This window comes from Geotrypetes seraphini, chromosome 3, assembly GCF_902459505.1.
Source record: "Geotrypetes seraphini chromosome 3, aGeoSer1.1, whole genome shotgun sequence".
NCBI lineage: Eukaryota > Metazoa > Chordata > Amphibia > Gymnophiona > Dermophiidae > Geotrypetes > Geotrypetes seraphini.
The window spans coordinates 275,924,185-275,951,671 of NC_047086.1; the positions used below are offsets into that span (position 1 = coordinate 275,924,185).

The window sequence follows — 27,487 nt, forward strand, 5'->3', positions numbered from 1 at the left end:
ATAGACGTTCCAAATAAAATAGTATCATAGGATAGAGCAACATGATTTTCTAACATTGAATTAATTTGGGACCAAATTAACTTCCAAAAGGCATTGACAAAGAGACAGAAAAAAAGTAAATGATCTAGAGTCCCAGAATCTAAATTACAATGCCAGCATCTATTAGACCTAGAGCTATCCAACTTTTGTAAACGAACTGGGGTCCAAAATTGAATTGGGTGTTTCATATCTCTCGGATGCCATGTATGATCTCTTGCAAGCTTCTGCCAAGTCTCTGGCCTTAGGAGTGGCAGCACGCCATACCTTGTGACTTCGCGCTTAGTCAGCGGATTTGGCATCCAAAGCTAAGTTGGCAAAGTTTCTTTTTAAGGGATCGATCTTGTTTGGTGAGGACCTGGACAAGTTGGTTCAGACTCTCACTGATTCTAAAGTGCCTCGTTTGCTGAGGAAAGGCCTAGGCCGCTGGCTCGAAGCGGCTCTGCTCGTGAACGTGATTTCCACCGTTTCCGCTTCAATCGATGGGCTGCTTCTTTTCAGCCTCCTGGGCTCTCAAGAGGCAGGTTCTTTCAGCGTATGCAGTCCTTTCATGGGGCCCGCCGAGGTGCGGATAGTGCCCCTGCCACCCGTCCTGCACGATGACTCCTTGCCGATGCCTGTCTTGGTTCCGGGTGGGCCCCGGTTGAGAGACTTTTATCCACAGTGGGCAGACATCATGTGAAGTGTTCTGGAACGGCTTTATTCTTGAGTTCACCCGGTCCTTGCCAAACCATTTTCTCGCTGCTCCTTCGCAGGTGGCGTGGAAGCAGCAGATCTTTTGCCAGACCCTTCAAAGATTGTTGGATCTTCACACGGTGGTTCCAGTTCCCCTGCTGGAGTGGGGCACATGTTGGTACTAGACTTACTTTGTGGTGCCAAAGAAAGAAGAGACCTTTCGACCCATCCTGGATTTGAAGGGGGTCAACAGAGCTCTTCACATGCCTTCATTCCGCATGGAAACTCTGTGGTCTGTGAATCTAACGGTTCAGCTGGGGGAGTTTCTATCCTCTTTCAATCTGACCGAGGCCTGCTTACACATTCCTATTCGGGCCTCCCATCATCGCTTCCTGCGCTTTGCGATCTTGGGGCAACATTAACAGTACTGTGCACTTCCCTTTGATTTGGCCATGGCTCCGCGGATGTTCACCAAGGTGATGGTGGTCGTCACGGCGGCATTGTGCAAAGAGGGCATTCTTGTTCATCCTTATCTGGACGACTGGTTGATTCAAGCCAAGTCGTTCCAGGAGAGCACTTGGGTCACTGCTCTGGTGGTGGAGTTTCCGCAGTTGCTGGGATGGGTAGTCTACCTTACAAAGAACCGGTTGTCTAGCTCAGCTCTTGGACTATCTTGGGGTCCTGTTCGACACCTCTTTAGGGAAGGTCTTCCTTCCGGAGGCCCGGGTGAGCAAATTGCAATCTCAAATTCACCTGCTAATGGCATCCTGGTGTCCTCGGGCACAGGATTTCCTCCAAGGTTTGGGGTCGATGGCGGCCTCCTTCGATGGAGTGAGGTGGTCGCCTCAGAGGCACAGTCTGGATCACCCTGTTCTGCTTCCGGGCTTAGCTCGGGGCAGTGTTCGCTGGTGGATTCAGACCCCCCCCATCTTGTACAAGGGGCGAGTCTGGATCAGCCGCAGAGGACGGTGCTACTCATGGATGCCAGTCTTCTCGGTTGGGGGGGCTCAGTGTCTAGGTCAGTCAGCTCAGGGCACCTGGTCCACGGAGGAGGCTTCTTGGTCGATCAATGTTTTGGAGACCAGAGCCATCCGTCTGGCATTGCTAACCTTCCAGTGCTTTCTGAAGGGCAAGTGAATCAGGGTTCTGTCTGACAATGCCACAGAGGTGGCCTATGTAAATCATCAGGGGGGAACCAAGAACAATTTGATGGCGCAGGAGGTGACTCTGCTCATGTTCTGGGCGAAATCGCACCTTCAAGAGATCTCAGCATCCCACATAGCTGGAGTGAAGAATGTTCAGGTGGACTTCCTAAGTCGTCACGTGCTAAATCCTTGAGAGTGGTGTCTAAGTCCCATGGCCTTTCAGTTGATAATGCAGTCTTGGGGTCAGCCCCTCATGAACCACAAGTGTCAATGCTAAAATGCCCCGCTTCTTCAGTCGTCGCAGAGACTGTCAGGCCGAGGGCCTGGATGCTCTGGTTCAACCATGGCCAATGAAGGGACTGTTGTATGTGTTTCCTCTGTGGCCATTAGTGGGCAGCGTTCTTCTCCGCATAATTCGCTACCCGGGCCTGGTGTTCTGGAGGCTCCGGATTGGCCTCGATGACCGTGGTATGCAGATCTGGTGAGGCATCTGGTGGCGGATCCTCTTCCTCTGCCTCTTTTGAACGACCTTCTAACTCAGGGTCCCATTCCAATGTTTGATCCGGGTTCCTTTTGTCTTACGGCTTGGCTCTTGAAAGGGGTAGCTTAGATAAGAAGGAGTATTCAAATAAAGTGATCTCAACGCTCTTGGGGTCCCAGAGGCTTTCCACCTCTCGGGCTTATGTGAGGACTTGGCGTCTATTTGAGGAGTGGTGTGAAGCGAATGGAGTGGTCTCTTTTTGCGCTTCCCTGCCTAGCATCTTAAGAGATCTTGCAGGATGGCCTGAATAGGCGACTGGCTTGGTTTTCTCTACGGGTTCAGCATGTGGCCTTGTCGGCCTTTCTGAGGTTCTTGAAAGGTCAGCGTTTGATTGCCATTCCTGATGTGATTCGCTTCTTGCGGGGGGCCAAGTTGCTCAGGCCTCCCGTACGACCCTCTGTTCCATATTGGGATCTGAATCTGGTTCTATCCGTTCTGGTGCGCCCTCCTTTTGAACCGTTGTGTGACTGCTCTTTGAAGGACCTTACTCTTCAAGGCGGTCTTCTTGGTGGCCATTACTTCAGCTAGACGTGTTTCTGAGCTGCAGGCTTTCTCTTGTAGGGCTCCCTTCTTGGAGTTTTCTAGGGAGCAGGTTGTCTTGAGGCCTGCTTCTTCCTTTCTGCTAAAAGTGGTTTCTCCTTTTCATGTCAATCAATCTGTAGTACTCCCGGTGTTGGGTTGTCGGGAAGACTCTTCTGAGCAGAGACAGCTGCTCAAGTTGGATGTTAGTCGAGTCCTTTTCTCTTATGTGCAGAGGACTCAGGAGATCAGGAAATTAGATCATCTCTTTGTCCTTCTAGCGGGTCCTTGTAAGGGGGATGGCACTTCTAAGGCTACTATTGCACGCTGGATCAAGGAGACTATTGCTTCCACTTATCTTATGAAGAAGCAGCCTGTTCCCGTCTTTATCAAGGCTCATTCCACTAGGGGTTAGGCAGCTTCTTGGGCTGAATATTCTAGCGCCTCCAGTGGATATTTGCAAGGCTGCAATTTAGTCTTCTCTGCATTCCTCTGTTAGACACTACCGTGTGGATGTTCATGCGCGTTGGGACGCGGTGTCCTGGTGTCGGCCTTTCGGGGGTCCCATCCTTGATGGGTACTTCTTTGGTACGTCCCATTCGTAAGGACTATACCAGTCTACCAAGCGATACATAAGGAGAAATTAGGTTCTTACCTGCTAATTTTCTTTCTGTTAGCTGGTAGACTTTTATAGTCCCCCACCCCTTTTGTCTTTATGTGGTGTTGGCGGTTTTTTGCTCACGTGCAGATTTTGAATTTTTCTGCGGGTTCTAGTATTTTTCTAGGGCTAGAGAGAATTAATAACAGCGGCGATGGCTCAGCTAGCTTAGCTGTTAAGCTGTGGGGATGTTTTACTTTCAGAATCAAGTTCTATACATGTTCCAACAGTTGTTTAAAGATGTTTGTTGTTTTTTTACACTCCTGTTTGGAGTGCCATTTACTGTTTTTCAGTTTAGAAATTTCCTAGGTTCTGCTTGGCTATTCGACAAACTGGAGTAGCAAGAGGGATATGCTAAACTGATATACAAGTTTGATCTCAGTCTCCACCTGCTGGTAGCAGTGAGACATTTTACCCATTCGTAAGGACTATACCAATGTACAAGCTAACAGAAAGAAAATTAACAAGGAAGAACCTAATTTCTCCTTTTCTATAACATGGTAGATTACTTGTACAGTAGAGTCTTGGTTATCTGGGTCTCAGTTAACCGGAACTCCCACACAGCCGGCAAAAAAATTATTGGTGGGGGAAAAAATGTCTCCTGAAGCACCTGTGGTAGCGTCCTGAGCTGCAAATGCTCTCCCTCCCTCAAGCTCCCAAGCCCCGAAGCAGCTACGAACCCCCACTCCCTCCCAACCTGATGCACCAGCGCAGCAGTGGTCCTGTGTTGCTAAGTTCTCCTTCCTCCCTCTGTCAAGCCCCAAAGTGGCAGAATCAGGTGGTGGTCCTGAGCCACGAACTCCCTTGCTCCCTCCCTCCATCTCTCCCTTCCTTACCTGAGCACAGCCAGTCAGCAGCAGGCAGCCTCAAAACAGGTTGCTTGTGACCAGCCCTGGCAGGGCTTTTCCTCTAATGCAGTGGTCTCAAACTCGCAGCCTGGGGGCCACATGCGGCCCGCCAGGTACTTTTTTGAGGCCCTCGGTATGTTTAACATAATCACAAAAGTAAAATAAAAGTTTTTTGATCATATATCTCTTTAGCTATAAATTACAATATTATTATTAAGACTTAACCAAAAGGAAAGATTTATAAACAATAGAGTTTTACCTCATGCAAAATTGTAATTTCTTTAATAAGATATTAACTATTTTTTTTCTGAGGCTCTCCAGGAACCTACAAATCCAAAATGTAGCCCTGCAAAGGGTTTGAGTTTGAGACCACTGCTCTAATGTATCACTTTCGATGCATCAGAGAACATGCTCTGCCAGGGCTGGCTGTGAGCAGCCTGGTTTGAGGCTGCCTCCTGCTGACCGACTGCATTCTTGTAAGGAAGGGAGCAAGGGAGTTTGTGGCATAGGACGACCACCTCTTTCTGCCATTTCAGGGGCTTGAGGGAGGAGAACTTTGCAGCTGAGGACTGCTGCTATGCTGGTGCTTCGGGGTGGGGGGCTGGGTGGGGATTGAAATTGTTATACAAGGTTTCTAACACACACTCAATTAACCAGAAAATCAGTTATCCGGTATCCACCAATCCCCATGGTTGCCGGATAACTGAGATTCTACTGTATGATTTTTCTTTTTTTTTATTGTTTAATTTTTGTTGAAAATTGTTGATATTTTGATTATTATAGTTAGACTACATGCATTGCTGTTTTTTTTTCTTCCCATAGAAGGCTAAGCTGGAAGCAAAATTGCATCAGACTACAGCAGCGGCAGCTGCAGCAGCATCAGCAGTCAGTCCTGTTCACAACTCTGTACCTTCTAATCCTGTAGCAGTACCAGGATTCTTTATTCATCCTTCTGACGTTATCCCACCCACTCCAAAGACAACACCACTGTTCATGACTCCACCTCTCACACCACCGAATGAAGCAGTTTCTGCTGTTATCAATGCAGAACTGGCTCAACTTTTCCCAGGCTCTGTCACAGATCCTCCACCAGTGAACCTTGCTGCTCATAACAAAAACACAAATAAATCCAGAACGGTAATTACTTTGTTAATTTCTTTTCATGAAATGGCCCAGTTGACACACCAAACATTAGGAGTGTATACAAATGAAGACTTAAGAGGGTAGATGCAGACTGACTTCTGGGAGCTTGGTAGCCATGTGCTTCTAAGTTTGCCAAGGTGCTTTGACTGCTCAAGCATAAAATATTAAAACACTAAACCTGGTGAAGATGTTAAACAATATAATTCATGTACTACACACTCAAATTGTAAACTGGACATATAATAAGTGATTATATTCATGTTAAACTTAACCTTTTGTGAAAAGGAATTGACCACAAAGGATGTTTATGCATGTTAACTTTTTTTTTTTTTTTAACATAATGGATCACATTAAACAATATTTTTAATACATTATCTACATTTCTCTTCTAGAATTCTCTGGGCTCTGGTCTTGCTCTTGCAATTTCTCATGCTTCTCATTTTCTTCAACCTCCACCCCACCAATCCATCATTATAGAAAGAATGCACTCAGGTAAGTATCAGAATGCACTCAAGAATGTATCATTTTTATATACCAACTTTAACAGTCCCTCTAGTGTTATAGGAAATACGCTGTATCATGGTCTAACTCTCCCCTTAGACCACAGACCATTTAGTCTGACTGGAGACATGATACCAGAGCCAGCATTGATGTAATGTGATTTTGTTTTCTTTGATCTCCGGTAATGTTGCCCGATTCACGATTCAAATTGATTCACCGATTCATTTCAGGTGAATCATTTTGAATCAATTTAAAACCCCCCAAAATCGGCCTCCCGATTCACTCTGACTCTCACCCCCTAAAGTAGGATCGGCAGCGCTGCCTCTTGCTGGCCGGCGCTGCCGCTCCTGCTTTAGAGGGTGAGGGGGGAGGGTCAGTTGTGAAAGTGCTGTAGTGTCCAGCTTCCCCCCTTACCTACCACACCTCCCTTTACCTGATTGCGGCAGAAAGCAGCCTGCAGAAAGGATCGCGGGTACTTTAGCGATCCTTGCAGGTTGCCATAGGCCTCCGGAGCTGTCGTCCCTCTGCTGCGATCCTGCCTCTGATCAGAGGAAGGGCGGGACTACAGCAGAAGGACGACAGCTCCTGAGGCCTATGGCAACCTGCAAGGATCGCTAAAGTACCCGCGATCCTTTCTGCAGGCTGCAATCAGGTAAAGGGAGGCGCGGGAAGCCAGAGGGGAACACAGGCCTTCAGGGGGGGTGCAGGCCTTCAACGGGAGGGGGGGGCAGGCCTTCAGGGGGGATGCAGACCTTCAGGGGAGGTGTAGGCAGTGGCGTACCTAACACCCGGGGCCCATAATTTTTTGGCACCCCCCCATCTGTACGAAAAACATGATTTTTAGTAACAAGCCATACGTCACATATGAGTACCTAGGAAAAGGCAGCATCTTACATACTGCAGTAAGCAGTACAACATCAGTACACCCATTGCAAAACTAAAGAAGCCAGACTAGTACAGATCAATCCTACTCCGTCAATCCTAACAGAAAACCATGTCTTTCGAACAAACAGAACACAGAAAACACCTTCGCCTAATATGGAATATGTCATCACAAACTAACCCCTCCCCCTTTTACAAAACTGTAGTGTGAATTTTAGCCACGGTGGTAACAGCTCTGATGCTCATAGAATTCTGAGCATCAGAGCTGCTACCACCGCGGCTGGCGCTAAAAAACGCTCCACAGTTTTGTAAAAGGGGGGATAAAATAAAAATACATAGACAAAAGTTAAATTGAACCAGCATGAAGCTGGACTCTGCATACAATGTAACACCACAGAAACAGTGACACATGTCTCCTAAAGCAATAAATAAATAGAAAATTTATATTCTACCTTTGTCTTCTCTGGTTTCTGCTTTCCTCATCTTCTCATTCAATTCCTTCCATCCACTGTCTCTTTTCTCTCTGCGTCTTCCATTTGCTCTGTTACTGTGCCTCTCCCTTTCTCCCCCCTTCCAAATTGGTCTGGCACCCGTCTTCTTCCCTCTGCTCCCCCCATAGTCTGGCATCTCTGTCTTCTTCCCTGCCAGTGTCTTCTCCCCACTCTCTCTTCCCCATGTCCTTTCAGCTTCTCCTCCCCCCTGTCTTCCCCATGTGCTTTCAGCGTCCTTCTCCCCCCTCTGTTTTACCCATTTCCCTTCAGCTTCTTTTCCTCTCCACCCCACCTTTCCTCCCTTTCTCCCTCCCTGCCCCTTACCTTCGAGGCGCTTTTACCCCACACCCCAAACAGGCCTGGTCCGACAACCCTCCTTGCCCTGTGGCCAACGACGTCTAAACTGCATTCTTACAGCAGCCGGAGGTTGTAGTTGCATATGGCTGACGTAAAGGTCGTCTCTGATGCAACTTCCGGTTGCATCAGAGATGAACTTTACAGCAGCCACACGCAACTCCAGCTGCTGTAAGAAGGTAATTTAGACTCGCGGCCATGAAGTTAAGGGGCAGGGAGGGAGAAAGGGAGCTGTTTCAAGACCATTCACCGCTGAATTTTCCGGACCTGGCCACCACCCCTAAGCCTTCATCCAGGGCAGACCGCCCCCCCTTGGTACTCCACTGGGTGTAGGCCTTCAGGGGGAGACAGACCTTCATGGGGGGAGGTACCGTTCTTCGGGGGGGGGGGAGACAGGCCTTCAGAGGTGGGGTGCCCTTCAGGGGGGACAGACCTTCAGGGGAGGGGGCCCTGTTGTAGAAGTACACGGAGAGAGGGAAGAGGGGTGTTCAAAGAGATATGCATATGCCGGACTTTGGGAGGAAGAAATAATGGGTCTAAAAACATAGAAGTGGGGGAGAGATGGTGGATAATGGGATTTAGGGAGGGAAGGAACAGAAAGGGAGAGAAGTTGGACACAAGGGATGATGTGGACGGGGGGAAAGAGATACTGGAAAGGAGGGTAGTTGGGAACCGAAAGGGGAGAGATGGTGGACCCTGGGGTGGTGGAGAAGGAGGGAGATATGCTGGATGAAAGGGTAAGAAAAGGTGAATCTGTGGATGGAGACGAAAAAAAAGGAAAGCTGCCAGACCTGTAGGGGAGGGAAGGGAAATGGAAGGGGATGACAGAGATAGAAAATTGATGGTTAGCATGGAGAAAGAAGAAAAGAAGGGGACCCTGGCAAGCAAGTTATCAGAAGACAACCAGAGCCTGGGACTAACAAGATTTGAATATTGACCAGACAACAAAAGATAGAAAAAATAATTTTATTTTCTGTTTTGTGATTACAATATGTCAGATTTGAAACATGTATCCTGCCAGAGCTGGTGTTAGACCGCAAGTGTGAGCTAGGATTTAACAGAGAGAGGAAAAGTCTTTTTTGTTTGTTTATTTTGTTTACACCACAGCACCAGTGTGGTTAGGAGAAGGCAAAGGGGGTGAAGAAGCTATAAAATAAACCCACCAGGATGTTTGAAAAAAAAAACAAACCACCCAATTGGGCAGGAAAATCAAATCAAATTTTTTTTTCCTGAATCGGGTAGCACTAATCTCTGGTATAGGGGCTATATTAGTAAATTATATTAAGAGGGTAGTTTGGAAGTGGAGAAGATACCTAATTTTTATATTTTTTATGATGACATAAGTGCCTATGTTTTTTAAAAGACTAACAGAAATCCTGCAGAAATAGTGCCTTAATTGTGGGCACTGACAATATATATGCTTGCATTGTTTCATAAGATATGTTTATAAATCATGGCTCCACCCAAACTCTTCTGCTGAATGTGCCTGCTCTACAATGTATGTGCATATTTGTACCACACAATGATTTTAGCTATTAAGGCAGACATGGAGGAAGCCACTGCTTGCTCTAGGATTGGTAGCATGGAATGTTGCTGCTATTTGGGTTTGTGCCAGGTATATGTGACATGGATTGGTCACTTTTTGAAACAGGATACTGGACTAGATCAACTATTATTATGTTCTTAGGTATGACATACTGTATTTTTCACTCTATAAGACATACTTTTTTCCACCCTAAAGTGGGTGGAAATGTCATCGAAGAAGACCCGCCCCTCACCCTTTTAAAACACCCTCCGCCTGCCCACCCTTTCAAAACACACCCCGTCCCCGTAGTATCTTTTTAAATGCCTCTTAAGTCTGGTGGTCCATGAGTATATCGGCCAGCAGGAGCGTGCTTTCTCCGTTCCTGCCTGAGCCTGCACCGCTTTCTGAATGGCTGCTGTCAGTTCTCGCGAGTCCTATATGTTGTCAGTTTAAGGGGCGTTTAAAAAGGTACTACGGAGGTGGAGGGTGTTTTAAAAAGGCAGGTGGTCGGGTGGGGAGTGGGTTTAAAAAGGTATGGGGGGATTGAAAAATTACTGGGAGGGGGGGAGGAGGAAAAAATTTAGTCGGCTGGAACGGATCCCTCCTGTCCCAGTCTACCACTAGTCCACAAGAGGTGAATGGGGACAGGTTACAGGGCAGGGCAAAGAGACAGGGTGCAGAGCCTGGTGGGGGGGGGCAGGGTGCAGAGCCTGGCAGGGAAGGGGCGACAGGATGCAGAGCCTGGCAGGGAAGGGGGGACGGTGCAGAGCCTGGCAGGGAGTGAGGGGGTTGGGTGCACAATTTGGTTCAGAATGTTTTTTTTCTTGTTTTCCTTCTCTAAATCTAGTAGTGCGAAAAATATGGTAATTTAATAAGAGGCTTTTTGTGAACAAAAAGTTTATTACATTTCATTCTAAATGTGCCCTTATAATTGAATTAGCACAATAATATCCAGTAAAGTATATTTGAAGGCATCAATTATACTTTACTGGTCCTATAAGCTCTCCCACCAGGCCCAATCTGGCACTTCTTTTAATACCCTGCCCCCCTAAAAAAAAAAAGTCCAGGAGGCTTCCTCGGCCCAGCATGTTCTCCCCCTTCTCTCTGCACCCATGCATCTCTACCTCATTCCTCTCGCACCACCGTGTCCAATAATTCTCTCTCTGTCTCCGTCCCTCCTTTTTGTGCCCAACAGTTCTCTTTCTTTCCCTCCCCAATTGCACCATTTCTTTCCCTCTCTGACACCCAATTATCCCTTTCTATTATCTCCCTCACCTCTGCATCTCTTTCCTTCGCTCCCTCCATTCTTCCATCTTATGGCTTATGCTCTCCTCTATCTTTCCCTTCATTCTGTCTCCTTCACTGCTGCCCCCAGCCCTCTCTGCCTTCCCCTGAAGGACTACTCGCTGCTGGTGTTTGTAACTTCCAGTTCCTAAGCCCGTTGATTTTAAAGATTATTTTAGCACAGGGGAAGAGCTTGGATCTTTATGAGACTGGAGAAGAGAGGGCTCCTTCCATAAACTGTCTATCCTGTGTCCCTTCTCTCCTATGTATATGATTCATTTAAGCTTCACTCCCTCTCCATTTTTCTGTCTCCACTCCTCCCCTATGCTCTAGCATCTCTTTCTTCTCCTTTCCTTCCTTCCTAACCATCCCACCCTATGGTCTGGCATCTCTATCACCTTACCTTCCCTCCCCCCATGCCCTGGCATCTCTCCTCTCCTTCCAACTCCCCCTTCCCCTCTCCCTCCATTATCTGGCATCACCTCTCCTTCCTTTTTTTACCTCCCTTCCTTCCTTTCCCCTGGCCTGGCATCTGTCTCCTTCCCTCCCCCCAATGCCCTGGTATCTCTTCCTCCCCCTCCATGGTCTGTTATCTCTCTCCCATGGACTTGGCATCTCTCATTCCTCTCCCTTTTCCTTCTCCCTCTTTCCCTCTCTCTCCCCAGTTGGGTGCAATAGCAGCAGCAGCATTTGTCTTCCCCCTTCCCTGTGCAGAAGCAGCATTTCTCACCCCTCACACACCCATCAGCAGTGCAGCATTCACCCCCAAATTACCCCTCCTGGTCAAAGTGAAGCATTTGCTTAATACTGCTGATCCCTTACCCATTCTCCAGCCGGGTCATGCAGAGCACTGGGTTGTAGGCCTTGTCCATGGAGCAGCGCTGTAAGTTCCATGTGGCCATGCGCAGCAAGGGTCAGCACTTGTGCACACTGGGGAAGGGCTCAAGGGGCAGGGAGCTCGAGCTCTTTGCTCTGCAGACTCAGCACGCCACGGCCCGGCTCACTCCCGGAAGAGTCATCAGCTCCTCCTTAGTGGGTGCGTTGATATTCAGTCGATCTGGCTGAAATTGCAGGTGGTGCTGAACTTGCGGCTCTTGGAACAAAAGTCCGAAGGGTCTTGGGGAATGGAGCAGTGGCAGCCCAGGGTGCTGCCCATTATTATTTTTAAGTTATTGATGTTTCAGATGATGTTTAAGTGCCTGCAGCATGCTCTCAAAGCTGCGGGCAGCGGCTTCCACACGCGTCTTGCGGCTGATCTGGAAGCGTTCCCTCTGACGTTGCAATGTCAGGGGGAACACTTCCAGGTCAGCCGCAAGAGGCACATAGGATCCGCTGCTCGTGGCTTTGAACAAATGCTGCAGCAAGACAGAGGATGGAGCCGGCAAGACTGAAAAACACCCGGGGGCAGCAGAGGAAAACACCGCATCACCTTCGAGCGTGAGCGGGGCCGCATAGGGCCCATGGGCCGCGGGTTGGACACCCCTGACATAACCAATTACACCACAAGGAATTATTTTACATAAATGTATATGATTTTGAAAAGCTTGATACATAATTCCTTGTGGTGTAATTATTTGTCTCTCTTCTGTGACTTCTTAAATTGTACTTTCACAATATCCTGGCTAAGTGAAACATTACAGTTGCATTATTGTTAGAACTTTGGATATGGTTCAGTACACTGGCTAAACTCTAGTGCTATCTAATTGGTTGCAAATTTAGAACATACCTAAAGAATTACACAGGGATAAAGTTTGTCCCATTCCCACAGGTTCTGTCCCCGTTTCTGCCCTGTTCCCGCAGATGCTGTCCCTGCCCCTGTAGACTGTCCTTGTCCCCACCAGCTTCAGCCCCGTCCTGTCCTTATTTTCACAAGCCTCGAACCCTTACGATTCTATATTTAAATATTTTTATTAAAGTATCAAAAGGGTCAATATTCTGTACAACTGTTTATAAATCACAAATAGAGCCTTTCATTTCCATCTTGTTTTGGTACAGCCTTCCCAAAGATTCTTTTGGATATGTTTCTACATCATCTGTAAAGATGATGGGATTGTCTTTCATATATATGTGTAGAAGAGAACCTAAACTATGTAGTGAATGAACAGGAAAGTGTCTATTAAATGCTCGTTGATGCCAGCAACGATGTATGAATCTGTTGCAGTAACAGTACGATGCTCGAGCAGTTGAGCACATTATGGAAGAATGTTGCAGATGGTAGTAGTCTGATCAGCAGACAAAACACACATAATATCATTTAACAGTAGTTCATTTAAATCCAAAAGCTGCTCTACATTTTTTAGATCATTTTATTCAGTTGCCAATTGTCTTAGATGTGTTAAGTTTTTACATATTGATACTAGTCTCAGGTTTTTATAGAATGATATAGGGATAAACTTTGTCCCTGTCCCTGCAGGATCTGCCTCTGTCCCCACCCTGTGTTTAACCTCTAAATAACCTATCTGAGCATTCTTTTTTGAGTTCACAACTTTTGTTTCTCCTTGTATAGGAATCTGTGTAGCGTCCTTGGTGTTGTTACTGGGCAGTCCTTCTCCTAATTATATACCTGCTACCCCTGTTGCTTTTGCGTATGTCCTCTGCATCTGTTGTGACTGCTGTGTTTAATTATCTGCTGATTTTGTCTGTCCTGTTGCCCTTGTGGTACTTGCCTGTGTAGGTGTTCTTCCCTTGTGTTTCTTCAGTGCAGTGACTTGTCCCTTTGCAAAGGCCCTTCGTAAAGGCACTCGTGAACAGCTGAGTGCTGTTGGCCCCTCCCCTTTAAAGGGGGAGTTCCGGATCTGTATTAGATGATGTTGGAGGGGTGGGCGGAGCTACCTCTCGCCATTGCCCTTCACTTTCTGCTGCTTTCTCTCACTCTTTCTTATTCCTCTTCTCTCTGCCCGACTTTCTCCTGCTCGCCTACCTCCTCTTCATTAATGGATTTGTTCGAGTTTCTTGGCGATAGAAAAAGCTTCTAAAGGGTTCTCGGTGTCTAGCGGATATAAAATTAGAATGTCGTCCACTTAGGTGAATGCATTAAATCCAGTAGATTAGCAAAGTCTGTATATGGCCATCCGGACCCAGGGATTTGTCAGTTTTTAATTTTTCTATCTGCCTGCGTATGTCTTCGAGGCTCACTTCCATGGATGTTAATTTTTCTGATTGATCTCCATTGAAGATTTGCTCAGGTTGGTTGTGTGTTCATTTGTTGTTGCTCAGGTTGGTTGTGTCTTCATTTGTAAATACAGATGAAAAGAACATGTTAAGTCTTTCTGCCACTTCTCTCTCCTCCTTCACAACTCCCTTCCTGTCTCCGTCGTCCAGCGGTCCCACCTCCTCCCTAGTTGGCTGCTTCCCTTTAACATATCTAAAGAACGGTTTGAAATTTCATGCTTCCCTGGCTAACCTCTCTTCGTACTCTCTTTTGGCTTTTCGAACCACATGGTGACATTCTTTTTGATACTTCCTGTGCTCTAAGTAAGTAAGGTCAGGCGGCTAATTTATCCCCAAAGCATGTGCCTCCTCCACCGTGTTAAGTGTCACAGATTTACCAGCATGAAAAACTCGTAGTGTAGCAGGGAATACCAAGGCAAATTGAACACCTTTATTGTGAAGATCAGTGAAGTATGGTATTATAAGCTTTCTTTGAGCTGCCACCTGCACAGAGTAATTGTTGAACACAAGCACTTTAGACCCCTCATATTCCAAAGCTCCTGACTTCCGATAAGCTTTAAGAAGGGTCTCCTTTTCTCTCCAATTGGTGTATCGGGCTATGGCTGTGTGTGATATCCTCTTTTCCGATGTTTTGGAGCCAATGCAGTGGGCCCTCTCACATTTAAAGTGCATATCACTATTGAGCTTGCCTAATTTTTCTGGCAGCCACTTGCTGAAAATGTAATAAAAGTTACTGTCCTTAACCGACTCCGACATCCATATGAATCGAAGATTGTTGCACCGGCTTCTGCTTTCGTAGTATTCCTCAGCCTGTCCTGCAATTCCTCTTTGTTTTACTGTAGCGCTGTGTGTTGTGTTTTACTGCAGCGCTGTGAGTTGTGTCTTTGCTCCACATTCGTAAGCCGATGAGTGTGAGAGTCAGATTTTTGATGCATTTCATTGACAGCTGACTGAAACTTGTTTAAGTAGTCTGCCAGTGCTGCTGACACCGATCTTGTGATTTCATGGATCCATTCTCTGGCAGGTATTGTAAAAGACGCAGGTTCATCTGCCATCTTAGCTGCGTCGACGGGTGTTTGTCTCTGGAGGTTTTTGCGGTTTTTATGGGCATGCCAGTAGCCTCTTCTCTCCCCAAACTATGCTTTTCAAATCTGGGGTTCCTTCCACTTTACATAGGTAGAAGTACTGGATGGAATAAAGAGGGAATAAAGTAAATTTTGCTGATTTTTTTGTGGTGAGTGTGGAGCTCCTCTCTTCCATGTCTGCTCAGGTAGGCTGCATCATGTCACTTCTTTTTTATGGTAATGTTAATGGGTCTTTTAATAGAAGTAATAATATTGGAGAAGCCTGTACCTAACATTGTTACAAACAGAATTCATCTAGGGCCAAAGGCAGATTTTTCATATAATAATGATTATTCAAGTTGCCTTAGTTCTGTTCCTAGGCAGATTGAGGTTTTAACTGAAAACAGACCCCAGAAGAAGGTAACTGATATTAGAGTGAGTGATAATCTTAGGATGCAAAAAATCAAGCTTTAGCACCTCTACTAATTCCTTTCTTCCAATACCTTGTTATTATATTAATGCTGATAAATAAGGCTGTTTTGATTAGAGATTGGTTAATGCAAGAACAACAAAGATTGTTTGTTGGTGACTGAAACCTGGTTGTAAATGTAGGATGATCCTACATTATCCCAGGACAAACAGGCAGGTATTCTCATATGTGGGTGATGTCATCGACGGAGCCCGGATGCGGACGGCTCACAAGCAGACTTGCTTAAAGAAACTTGAAGTTTCGAGTCGCCTGCACTGCGCATGCGCGAGTGCCTTCCCTTCCTGTCTCCTCAGTTCTCAGTTTTCCGTGGAGCCGAGAAGTCCGTCTTTGACTCTCTGCGTTTAACTTCGTTCACTTTGTGCCTTCTCTACAACCGCGGTTTGAGTTTTTTTCTTCACGAATCGCCGTTTTATTTTATTTCTTTTATTTTAGTAAAACAAAAAACAAAATCATTTTTTCTTCTTCCGTTCGTTTTCCGGGACAGGCCGCTCGGCCGCAGCCCGAGGGCTTCGACTTTGCGGCAGCTATTTTTCCGTCTATGTCCTGGCCTGCTACGGGCTTCAAGAGGTGTAGCAAGTGTCAGCACGCGATCTCTCTTACGGACCCTCACGGACGCTACCTCAAGTGCCTTGAGCTGAAACATCATCCTAGGTCGTGCCTGCCTTGCTAAACACTTCAGCCTCATGCTTTTAAGCGTCGTTGCATTCTGGTGAGATGGAGTCTCCTTTTGATCTCTCGACTTCGAAGGCGTCATCGGCCTTGACTTCCACTGAGGCTCCTTCTGCGCCTACTGCTTCCACTTCGAGCCTCAACAGACCTTCATCGTTTGCAGCGGCTCTTGCTTCGACGTCATCTGCTGTATCTTCCCCTGTTTCCTCAGGTCAGATAGCTCAGCAGTCGGTTCCACCGGTGGTGATTAAAGTGTCTAAGACTCCCAAGTCGAAGCACACTCACACTACTTCGAAGGAACCTCCAGCCAAAGCAGGTGGTCTGGTTTCAGATGCAGATCCATCCTTGCTGGCTTCTTTCCAGACCATGTTAGAGAAGCAGTTTATTCAGTTCCTTACTAACATGAGACCCAAACTGCTTCCTCTTATCCAGCCTGGGCATTCAGCAGTTTCCCGCGAGGTCGAGCCGCTTCCTTTGCCTCAGCCTGAACTTACACACTCTTTGCAGGGAGCAGAGTCTCTGCAAGTGTCTGATCTGGCATCCAAGCACGAAAAGCAAGGAGCAGAGTCTTTGAGAGTGCATCGAGGTTCCTCCACCAAGCCTCTGGAGCTTCGATCTACAGCCTGTAAGTCTTATTCACACATCGGCATCGGCTGGCTACGTCTCTGAGGCAAAATCTCCTCGATCCTCGAGATCTGATTCCAGAGACAGTTCTCACCGACATTCGAGGCCTTCATCGAGGCATCCTTCCAGGCATTGTTCTTCTTCTTATGACAGACCGTATTCCTCGAAGCCTTGATCTACTCCAACCTCTACCAGACCACTGACTCCTTGTTCGAGGTCTCCGATGCCAGACCTCAAGGATGTTCTGGTCTTGATTGCCTCGTCCAAGTCACCAGGTTCCTTTGATGCCTTTTTCCCTGCCGAAGCTTCTTCTTTGACACAGGCTGCCTCGATGTCCTCGAGTCCTTCTCGAGGTAAAGCATTGGCAGATCAGCTATCTTTCTCATCTTTCCTGCGACAGATGGCTGTAGACTTCGATATTCAATTGGATATTGGTTCCAAGTATTCTAAGGAGTATCTAGAAGTCATGCATTTTCCTCAACCTCCGGCAGAGTGTCTTAAGCTTCCACTTCATAATCTTTTGAATCAGACTTTTGGTCATTGCATGGAAACACCTTTTTCCATACCGGCTGTTCCAGGAAAATTGGACTCTAGGTATAAAATTGTGCATGGCAAAGGGTTTGACAACTCACAGCTATTTCATCAATTCCCTACTTGTTGAGTCCTCCTTGAAGAGATCTCATCCTTCCAAGGTTTATGCCACAGTTCCTCCTGGAAGGGAGAGGAAAACTATGGACAAATTCGGATGAAACTGAAAATGTGGAAGAAAGGTGGTCGACTTTGAAAGCCACCATACAAGAAGCAACAAACCGCTATGTTAAATCAGTAAGTAAACGGCGAAGGAACAATAAGCCACAGTGGTTTACTGCAGAGATCTCAAACCTCATCAAGGAGAAGAAAGAAGCTTTCATCTCTTACAAAAAATCAGGGAAGCAGGACTCTAGAGCAGACTACCTGACCAAATCAAAAGCCGTCAAAACAGCAGTCAGAGAGGCTAAATTCCACATGGAAGAGTCTCTGGCAAAGAACATCCAGAAGGGAGATAAATCCTTCTTCAGGTATATCAGTGACAGAAGAAAAAACTCAGGCGGGATTGTAAGTCTTAGGAATCCAGACGGAGACTATGTGGATAAGGATTCGGAAAAAGCCCAACTATTAAATGAATACTTCTGCTCAGTCTTCACCCGAGAAGCGCCGGGGCTTGGCCCTCAGCTACAGACAAGGGTTGGCTCAGTTGACCCTTTTAGTGACTTTGAGTTTACGCCCAGCAGTGTCTACAGTGAGCTGTCAAAGCTCAAGGTTAACAAAGCAATGGGGCCGGACAACCTGCACCCCAGGGTGCTTAGGGAACTGAGTGATGTCTTGGCGGAGCCACTGTCCGCGCTCTTCAACCTCTCCCTTAGTACAGGCAGCGTCCCGTTGGACTGGAGGACGGCTAACGTCATTCCACTCCACAAGAAAGGCTCAAAGATGGAGACAGAAAACTACAGACCAGTGAGTCTAACATCGATAGTGAGCAAACTAATGGAAACTCTAATCAAACACCAATTGGATAAAATCCTGGATGAAAAGAATCTACGGGATCCCCGACAACATGGATTTACTAAGGGGAGATCATGCCAATCCAACCTGATCAGCTTCTTTGATTGGGTGACGGAGAAGCTGGATATTGGGGAGTCCCTGGACATCGTGTACCTGGACTTTAGCAAAGCATTCGATAGCGTACCACACCGCAGGTTGCTGGGCAAGATGAGTTCTATAGGATTAGGTGACACATTGACGCAATGGGTTGGGAACTGGCTTGGAGGTAGGCTTCAAAGGGTGGTGGTGAATGGCACCCCCTCCGAAATGACGGAGGTGATCAGTGGAGTGCCACAGGGCTCAGTCTTGGGCCCAATCCTATTCAACATCTTTATAAGGGACTTGGCAGAAGGGCTTCGAGGTAAAATAACATTATTCGCCGATGACGCCAAACTAAGTAATGTAGTGGGCAAATGCACAACAGACAAAGATTCAGTGCCCGACAACATGATGCACGACCTACTCCTGCTGGAGCGCTGGTCTAGGACATGGCAACTCAACTTCAATGCCAAAAAATGCAAAATTATGCACCTGGGCAGCCAAAATCCATGCAAGTCTTATACCCTTAATGGCGAGATCCTAGCAAAAACGGTAGCAGAACGAGACTTGGGGGTGATCGTCAGTGAGGACATGAAGTCTGCCAATCAAGTGGAGCAGGCTTCATCCAAGGCAAGACAAATAATGGGTTGCATACGAAGGGGTTTCGTCAGCCGTAAGAGGGAAGTCATTATGCCATTGTATAGATCCATGGTGAGGCCCCACCTGGAATACTGTGTGCAATTTTGGAGGCCACATTATCGCAAGGATGTGCTGAGACTGGAGTCGGTGCAGAGAATGGCCACCCGGATGGTCTCGGGACTCAAGGATCTTCCATATGAAGAACGGCTTGACAAATTACAGCTATACTCGCTCGAGGAGCGCAGAGAGAGGGGAGACATGATCGAGACGTTCAAGTATCTTACGGGCCGCATCGAGGCGGAGGAAGATATCTTCTTTTTCAAGGGTCCCACGACAACAAGAGGGCATCCGTTGAAAATCAGGGGCGGGAAACTACGAGGTGACACCAGGAAATTCTTTTTCACTGAAAGAGTGGTTGATCGCTGGAACAGTCTTCCACTACAGGTGATTGAGGCCAGCAGCGTGCCTGATTTTAAGGCCAAATGGGATAGACACGTGGGATCTATTCACAGAGAAAGGTAGGGGAGGGTCATTAGGGTGGGCAGACTAGATGGGCTGTGGCCCTTATCTGCCATCTATTTCTATGTTTCTATGTTTCTATGTCGCATTTACCAAAATGCTATGATGACCTCTAAAGTCCTCAATTATAATTTTTATTTCATCACTTACTTTGAATTTCTTCTTTCTCTTCTACCAAAGTTTTTGATTTATTTGGATAACCAAATGCATTTTGAGTTTCAAAAAGTCATTGCTTCTTTCTCTCAATTTACGTCTGCATCTCCTCCAATCATTCCTTCGAGTTATCTGCCCGAGCGGCTGCTTGCTCTGTAGCTATGCGTCGTCTTGCCTGGCTTTGTGCCATTGACATGAACTCTAACCTTCAAGATCACTTGGCTAACATTCCTTGTGAGGGTAACGATCTCTTTGATGAATCCATCGAGGCAGCCACCAAGAAATTATCTGACCATGAGAAATCATTTGCTTCTATAGTCAGACCTAAGCCAAAGCCAGCTCCTGCCAAGCCTGCACGCCTTGCTCTTATCTATCAAAGGCGTTTTGCTCCGAAGCCGGCTCCTTATACTCGCCCTCCTCTGAAAAAACACCAACCTCAGAAGCAAAAGAAACCCCAACCTTCTGCTGTACCTAAGGCTTCTCAGCCTTTTTGACTGTTTATAACAGAGCTTAACCTCCACCGTTCTGTCTCTGTCTCCTTTTCCGCCTATAGGAGGTCGTCTCCATCATTTTTACAACCGAGGGATGATAATTACGTCTGGGTGCTTACCATCATCAGGGAAGGATACTCTTTTCATTTCACTCAGGTTCCACGAGAGCTTCCTCCAAGAGAGTATCCTTCCAATCCATCCCAGACCGCCCTTCTTGTTCAGGAAGCTCAAGCTCTGCTTTCTCTCCATGCCATTTAGCCAGTTCTTGTTACTTCCTTGTTCCGAAGAAGACGGGCGATCTGCGGCCCATTCTGGATCTCAGGGCTCTCAACAAATTTCTAGTCAAAGAAAAGTTTCAAATGTTGTCCCTGGCATCTCTTTATCCCCTAATCGAGCAGAACGACTGGTTATGCTCTCTGGATCTCAAGGAGGCCTACACTCATATCCCCATTCATCCGGCCTCCCGTCAATACCTCAGATTTCGGGTGGGGAATCTGCATTATCAATACAGAGTACTACCCTTCAGCCTGGCCTTATCTCCCAGAGTGTTCACCAAGTGCCTGGCAGTGGTAGCAGCAGCTCTAAGGAATCATGGTCTTCAGGTATTTCCCTACCTCAACGACTGGCTCATCAAAGATTCCACATCTCAAGGAGTTATTGTAGCGACCCAATGGACTACCTGGTTCCTACAAAGTTTGGGATTTGAAATCAACTTTCCCAAATCTCAACTTCAGCCCTCACAGAATCTACAATTCATTGGAGCTGTTCTGGACACTGTCCAACTCGGAGCATTCCTTCCACAACAACGTCTGTAAGCTTTTCTTCAACTCTGTCATACAGTGTCTTCCTGCTTTTCCATTTCAGCGAGACACATGATGGTACTTCTGGGTCACATGGTCCCCATAGTACATGTAATTCCTTTTGCCAGACTTCACCTCAGAATTCCTCAGTGGACCCTGGCATCTTAATAGACGCAAGTTTGCGACCCTCCTTCTCGACACATTTCAGTCACTCCTTCCTTGAAGAAGTCTCTCCGTTGGTGGATGCTCTCTTCCAATCTTTCCAGAGGCTTGCTTTTTCAAATGTGCCCCTCATCAGAAGGTCCTCACGACAGACTCTTCGACCTACGCTTGGGGCGCTCATCTCGATGGTCTCCGTACTCAAGTCCTCTGGACCAGTACAGATCATCAGTGTCATATCAATCAGTTGGAACTCAGAGCGATCCTCAAAGCTCTCCATGCTTTTCAACATCTGCTTCACGACACAGTAGTCCTCATTCGGACGGACAACCAAGTCACCATGTACTATGTCAACAAACAAGGAGGGACAGGGTCTGCCTCCCTTTGTCAAGAAGCTCTGGAGGTTTGGGACTGGGCAATCCGCCACAACACCTTCCTCAAAGCTGTCTACATTCAAGGGGCGAAGAACTGCTTGGCGGACAACTTGAGTCATCTACTGCAACCTCACGAATAGACTGTCCATTCCTCGCCTCTTCGTCACATTTTTTCACACTGGGGAACGCCACAGATAGACCTCTTTGCAGCTCCCCACAACTACAAGCTGCCTCAATTCTGCTCCAGGATATACTCTCCTCACTGCCTCGAGGCAGATGCTTTTCTTCTGGAATGGACAAATCTTTTCCTCTACGCATTTCCTCCATTCCCTCTCATTCTCAAGACTCTGGTCAAATTGAAGAACGATCATGCCACCATGCTTCTAATCGCTCCTCGGTGACCGAGACTACCCTGGTACTCCCTTCTACTTCAACTCAGCAGCAGGGAGCTATACCTTCTACTGTTTTTACTTCTCTGCTTACACAGAGTCAAGGATCTCTGCTTCATCCCAACTTGCAGTCTCTACACCTGACAGCCTCTTAACATAACACCTCTTCAGTTTTCTCAATCTGTAAGAGACGTTTTAGAAGCTTCTAGAAAGCTTGCAACTAGACAATACTTTCACCAAAAATGGACTAGATTTTCTGCATGGTATTTTTCTCATCATAAGGAGCCTCAGCATTCCTCTTTATCTTCTGTTTTAGACTATCTTTTGCACTTATCCAATTCTGGCCTAAAGTCTACATCTATATGAGTCCATCTCAGTGCAATTGTGGCTTTCCATCAGCCTATTGAAGGGAAACCCTTCTCTGCTCATCCAGTGGTTTCTAGATTCATGAAAGGACTTTTCAATGTCAAACCTCCTCTCAGACTGCCTCCTGTGGTTTGGGACCTCAATGTTGTCCTTTCTCAACTCATGAAGCCTCCATTTAAACCAATTGATAAGGCTCATCTGAAGTATCTCACTTGGAAAGTGGTGTTTCTCATTGCCCTCACTTCTGCTCGACGAGTCAGTGCACTGCAAGCTTTAGTTATTGATCCACCATTCACAGTGTTCCATCATGACAAGGTGGTTCTTCGTACTCATCCTAAATTCCTCCCTAAAGTGGTCTCGGAATTTCATCTCAACCAATTCATCGTACTTCCAGTGTTTTTTCCAAAGCCTCATTCTCATCCTGGAGAATCAGCTCTTCATACTCTGGACTGTAAACGTGCTTTGGCCTTCTACTTGGAACGCACCAAAATACACAGAACTGCTCCTCAACTTTTTGTTTCCTTCGATCCAAATAAGTAGGGCCATCCTATTTCTAAGCGTACCATTTCCAACTGGATGGCTGCTTGTATCTCTTTCTGCTATGCCCAGACTGGATTACTCCTTCACAATAAAGTCACAGCCCATAAAGTCAGAGCAATGGCAGCTTCAGTAGCTTTCCTCAGATCTACACCTATTGAGGAAATTTGTAAGGCTGCTACTTGGTCCTCGGTTCATACCTTCACTTCTCACTATTGTCTGGATACTTTTTCCGGACGGAATGGACAGTTTAGCCAAACAGTATTACGAAATTTATTCTCCTAAATTGCCAACACTCCCACTATCCCATTCTGATTAGCTTGGAGGTCACCCACATGTGAGAATACCTGCCTGCTTGTCCTGGGATAAAGCACAGTTACTTACCGTAACAGGTGTTATCCAGGGACAGTAGGCAGCTATTCTCACAACCCACCCACTTCCCCTGGTTGGCTTCTCTGCTAGCTATCTGAATTGATGAGACGCACCCTGTGCTGGGGGGAAAGGAACTTGTGCATGTGTGGTGCGGGCAACTCTAAACTTTGAGTTTCTTCAAGCAAGTCTGCTTGTGAGGCGTCCGCATCGAGGCTCCGTCGATGACGTCACCCACATGTGAGAATAGCTGCCTACTGTTCCTGGATAACACCTGTTACGGTAAGTAACTGTGCTTTATGGGATCTTCTTCCATATGATTATAAGATACAACATTTATATATGAATTAAAAAAGAGGAGATTTGAAAAATAATTAGAAAGGACAGAAGATAAATTTACTTAAGAGTTTCTTCATTGTTAGAAGATATAGATCTAGAAATTTTTTTCCTTCTTGCGAACCCATAATAAAGGTTACCAACTTGATTTTTTATTAAGTAATAAGAAAAGACAATATGGTCTGAGGATAATAGAACAAAATGAACACTTGTTGTATAGTCAGATCATTTATTGTCACATTTTACCATCTACTGGCAAGAATTCCTGAATAAGCTGCTGAAAGAAAAGAGTTATTAAAAAAATGAGGCAAAATTGATAATACTTTATTTTGGCAAAAAATTGATTATTTAGGAATCAAGAATGAACACTAGTATTAATAAAAGGAATGGAAATGTTGAGGAAGTGTTAGCTCCTCCTTAATACTGGCAAGTTGAAGACAGATGGGGCAAGCCTTAAGCCTCCAAATAGTATGTCTTGGAATTAAAGCACCACAGTGATTGCATAGAATAAAGGTCATCTTGATTGGTTGTATCTCATCTGCATAGAGGCCAATCCAAGTCACAAGTACCTGGGAAAAACCTAATAGTAGTAGCATTCTATGCCACCGATCCAGGGCAAGCAGTGGCTTCTACCTTGTCTGTCTCAACAGCAGTTTATGGTCTTCCTCCAGGAGCTTATCCAAACCTTTTTTAAAACTAGATGACTGTATATATTACAGATGCTTCCAATTAATTTAAAACAGAAAGATCTTAAAAGTATCTATTAAGAAGTGACACATTCTTGTTGGAGAGAGAAAAATCTAAAATAAAACGTACATAATTAAAGGAAAATTGTAAGCGAGGGGGCTTAGGTGTGCCCGACATTAAAAATAAATATGGTCTATCTGCTTAGGCACCTGCAAGGTTGGTTGTTTGATAAGGAAAATTATACCCTGTTTGCAGTGGAAAAGGTGCTAGCTAATCCTTGGCATTTGTATCTATTACACTGAAAATATTCTTCCCTACCTAGTTATTTGCGATGTAGCACTATAGTTTACCCCTTTGGAAGGGAATGGCTAAGCTTTGGGCTTTTGACCCGCAGTGTAACAGTCTATTTCTGTAAAAGGGTAATGCACTTTCCAGCAAGGACTAGATAATCAGAGGGTGATTCGATTGGCAGAGTGTGGACCAATCTTAGGGAACAAACAGTTGACGTAAACAGTTACTGAAGATTTACCCTGTTAGAGAGCTAAATTCTTAAGCAGCCAGGTGGAATATGGACTTCGATCAACCTATTGATTTGATGAGAATACTCAGGTTGCATTGGACAATACCTAACTGGGTATGAAGGCTGATCTAAAAGAATGTCAGTATGCAATGTTGATATAGATTATGTGCATTCTAGTCTCAGTTGTATAAAATGAAGGGAGTGGAAACATTGCTTTGTGTAAAGTGTAATAGAGATGATGATACTTTTTACTATGCATTTTGGATGTTTCCAGAAATTTAAGTTTTTGGAGATACATTATTAGATTTCTGGAGAGAATTATTCAACAAATAATTGTTTTTAGTTCAGTGGATATCCTGCTTCGCTAGATGTCCTCTGTTGGAGTCTAGGGAGGAGAGCGTTGACCCAGGATGGCAGAGTCTTGTATAGTGGGGAGAAAAAGTGTATTTTGCAATACAAGAACCCGACAAAATCACTATCTTTATGACAGTGGTACAGTATTACATGAGATCTTACTGATGGAGCTCAGGGATGTACAGAATGCCTTTAAACAGCAATTGTTTTCAATATAGGGTCATTATGCTTAGTTTCTTGCTCCAAAAGCCTATAGCTATGTATTGAATCAACTGAGCAAGTTCTTATGCATATTGATTTGATGACTAATTACAGTGTTCCCAGTCTACCAGCTAGCTTTGTGTTTTGAAGGTAAATAAAAAGGGGGGTGGGAGAGTTTCTGTGTGGTCATGGGAAGTTATCAGAGTCCAGGTCCCCTATAATACAACTTTTCTTGTTTAGCACAGTTTGGTTGGTTTAACTGGAGAAAGGTGGGAAGGGGAAATGGTTGGCTAAAATTTGGAGTACAAAACAAAAAAAGGTAATACACTGTTCCAAATGAATCTTAAAATATTATCCTGAAGAGTCGACAAGTAGTGCATTGGAGCAACAATAGACAGAACTTAACAGATAAAGAAATAATGGCAGCAAATTCATCTTCATTGTGACAATTCGTTCAAACCACGATAATGTGTTCCATGAAAGGCCGCGAAGCAGCTTGTTTAAAGTGCTACTGGCCTGACGCCGCTCTGGAGGAAAGTATTTATGGCTTGCAGTAGGCGGGATTCGGATGGGAGGGAAGGATGGATGGTCAGCGGGGGTTCGCCGGCGGGTGCTCAAGGGTTCTGCTGCACAAGGGATGGGAGGGATAGAAAGATGTTGCAGAGGGAAGGCACAAGGTGATGGGTGAGAGGGGAGGAAAGACGTTGCACGTGTGGGGAAGAGAAAGGAAAGAGGATGAATTGAGGTGAAGGAGAGGAAGGGAGAGATGATATCCGCCTTGAACTGCAAGGTAATGGCGGAATAGAAATCTCTAATGTAATGTAATGTAATGTAAATGTGTACATGAAAAAAAATAGGCCCTACCCTGAAAATGACCTAGTGTCTTTTTTGGGCCCAAAATCAATATAAGACACTATCTTATTTTCGAGGAAACACAGTAGTAATTTAGGGTAGTTGGCATCAAACAACTCTGTATACTGTACTGTAATCCATACCCCTCCAAGTATTTTATACTATGTTGATCCTACCTAAAGGGAAAAGAGGAAATTGGGCTTCTCCAAGCTTAAGATAGAAGGCCTCTGATTTCCTTATGTTTACTATGAATCAGAAACGCTAGAAAAAGCCTTCATTTCTCTCAGCAGATTTGGGAGACAATGTAAACAACATATAATCTGCAAATAAACCAATCTTACTGTCTTTCCTCCCTCCTCCCCCTTACTCCCACATTCCCACAGATAGCAGCCACAAAATGTTCCTTCATTAAGGTGCACAGATAGCTCTGTTTGGTGCCCTTAAAATTGTTAAACATCTTAGAATTACCCCCATAAACTTTTGGAGGCAGAATAAAGTCCCTGTGTCCACTTAATAAATATCTAACATTTCTAACATGCCCTCAAAGTTAGCCTTATGAAATGCCTTACCAGTGTCTATCCCCAAGAGAAAAGCTGGAATTTGCTTTCTTCAAACCACATGTATATTATTAATTGCTCTATGTATATTATCTGCTGCCTATCTTCTGGGGGAAGTGTTTTCCTGGTCTGAGTGCACCAAATCTAGGATAATCCCTCCATGCCTGGTAGCCAAAACCTTTGTAAAATAAAAATAAATAAATATATATATATATAAAAACATTTAAGATGGCTATCAGACTGTATGACTGACAGTCTGTTTTATCCTTGCTTTCTTAACTGGCATCCAAGCCTCCATTATGGACAGGGGAACCTGTTCACCCCTACCCTCTGGTTTAATCACTTTGGCTAGCAAAAGTGTTAATTAATCAGGGAATTCCTTATAAAAATTTTTTGTCAGACCACCTAAACATGGGGCCTTCCATGTAGCCATAGACTTCATGGCTTTCTAGACTAACACATGAGTCACTTCTGCCCCAAGACTAGCTTGCTGATGAGGGGGGTACCAAGTAGGAAGTAATAGCTTAAATTCTGATTTTGGAGTCACAAGTGTATAATTCCTGCAAGTACTCCCGGAAACGCTCATGTATTTTCAATAAAGATTTGTGATGACATATTGCAGATTGTCAGGTCTATCCCTATTTTTTGCCACTATGGACTGCTTGGACTTTTCTCAATTTGTAAGCCAAAATTATATATGCTTTCCCAATATATTCATAACTGGGTGCTGGCTCGTTCTGTTTAGTTTATAGGCCAGCTCTGCTTGATAGACCAAATGCAAGCAAATTTTACATATGTCTTTGGTCTCCTGTGCTTTTATGTTGGCGCTCCAACTATGCTGATTGTTTTAAAAAAAAAAACAGTATGAACTGCCTGTCTCCTTTTATTCTACTGCAAGATTAAATAAATAAAATAGCCCTGTGTCATGTCTTTCAAGGTTTCTC

General features: G+C 45.4%; 1 protein-coding gene across 4 annotated transcripts in view; it reads left to right on the forward strand.

Annotated features, from left to right (window-relative positions):
- BIRC6 (baculoviral IAP repeat containing 6) overlaps positions 1 to 27,487 on the forward strand; it is a 1,530,571-nt gene that overhangs the window by 655,728 nt on the left and 847,356 nt on the right. For all 4 annotated transcript variants that reach the window (XM_033935681.1, XM_033935678.1, XM_033935679.1 and 1 more), the window contains 2 exons: positions 5,245 to 5,559; positions 5,958 to 6,057. In XM_033935681.1, coding sequence (XP_033791572.1) covers positions 5,245 to 5,559; positions 5,958 to 6,057 — 415 coding nt within the window. The remainder of the gene's footprint in view (positions 1 to 5,244; positions 5,560 to 5,957; positions 6,058 to 27,487) is intronic.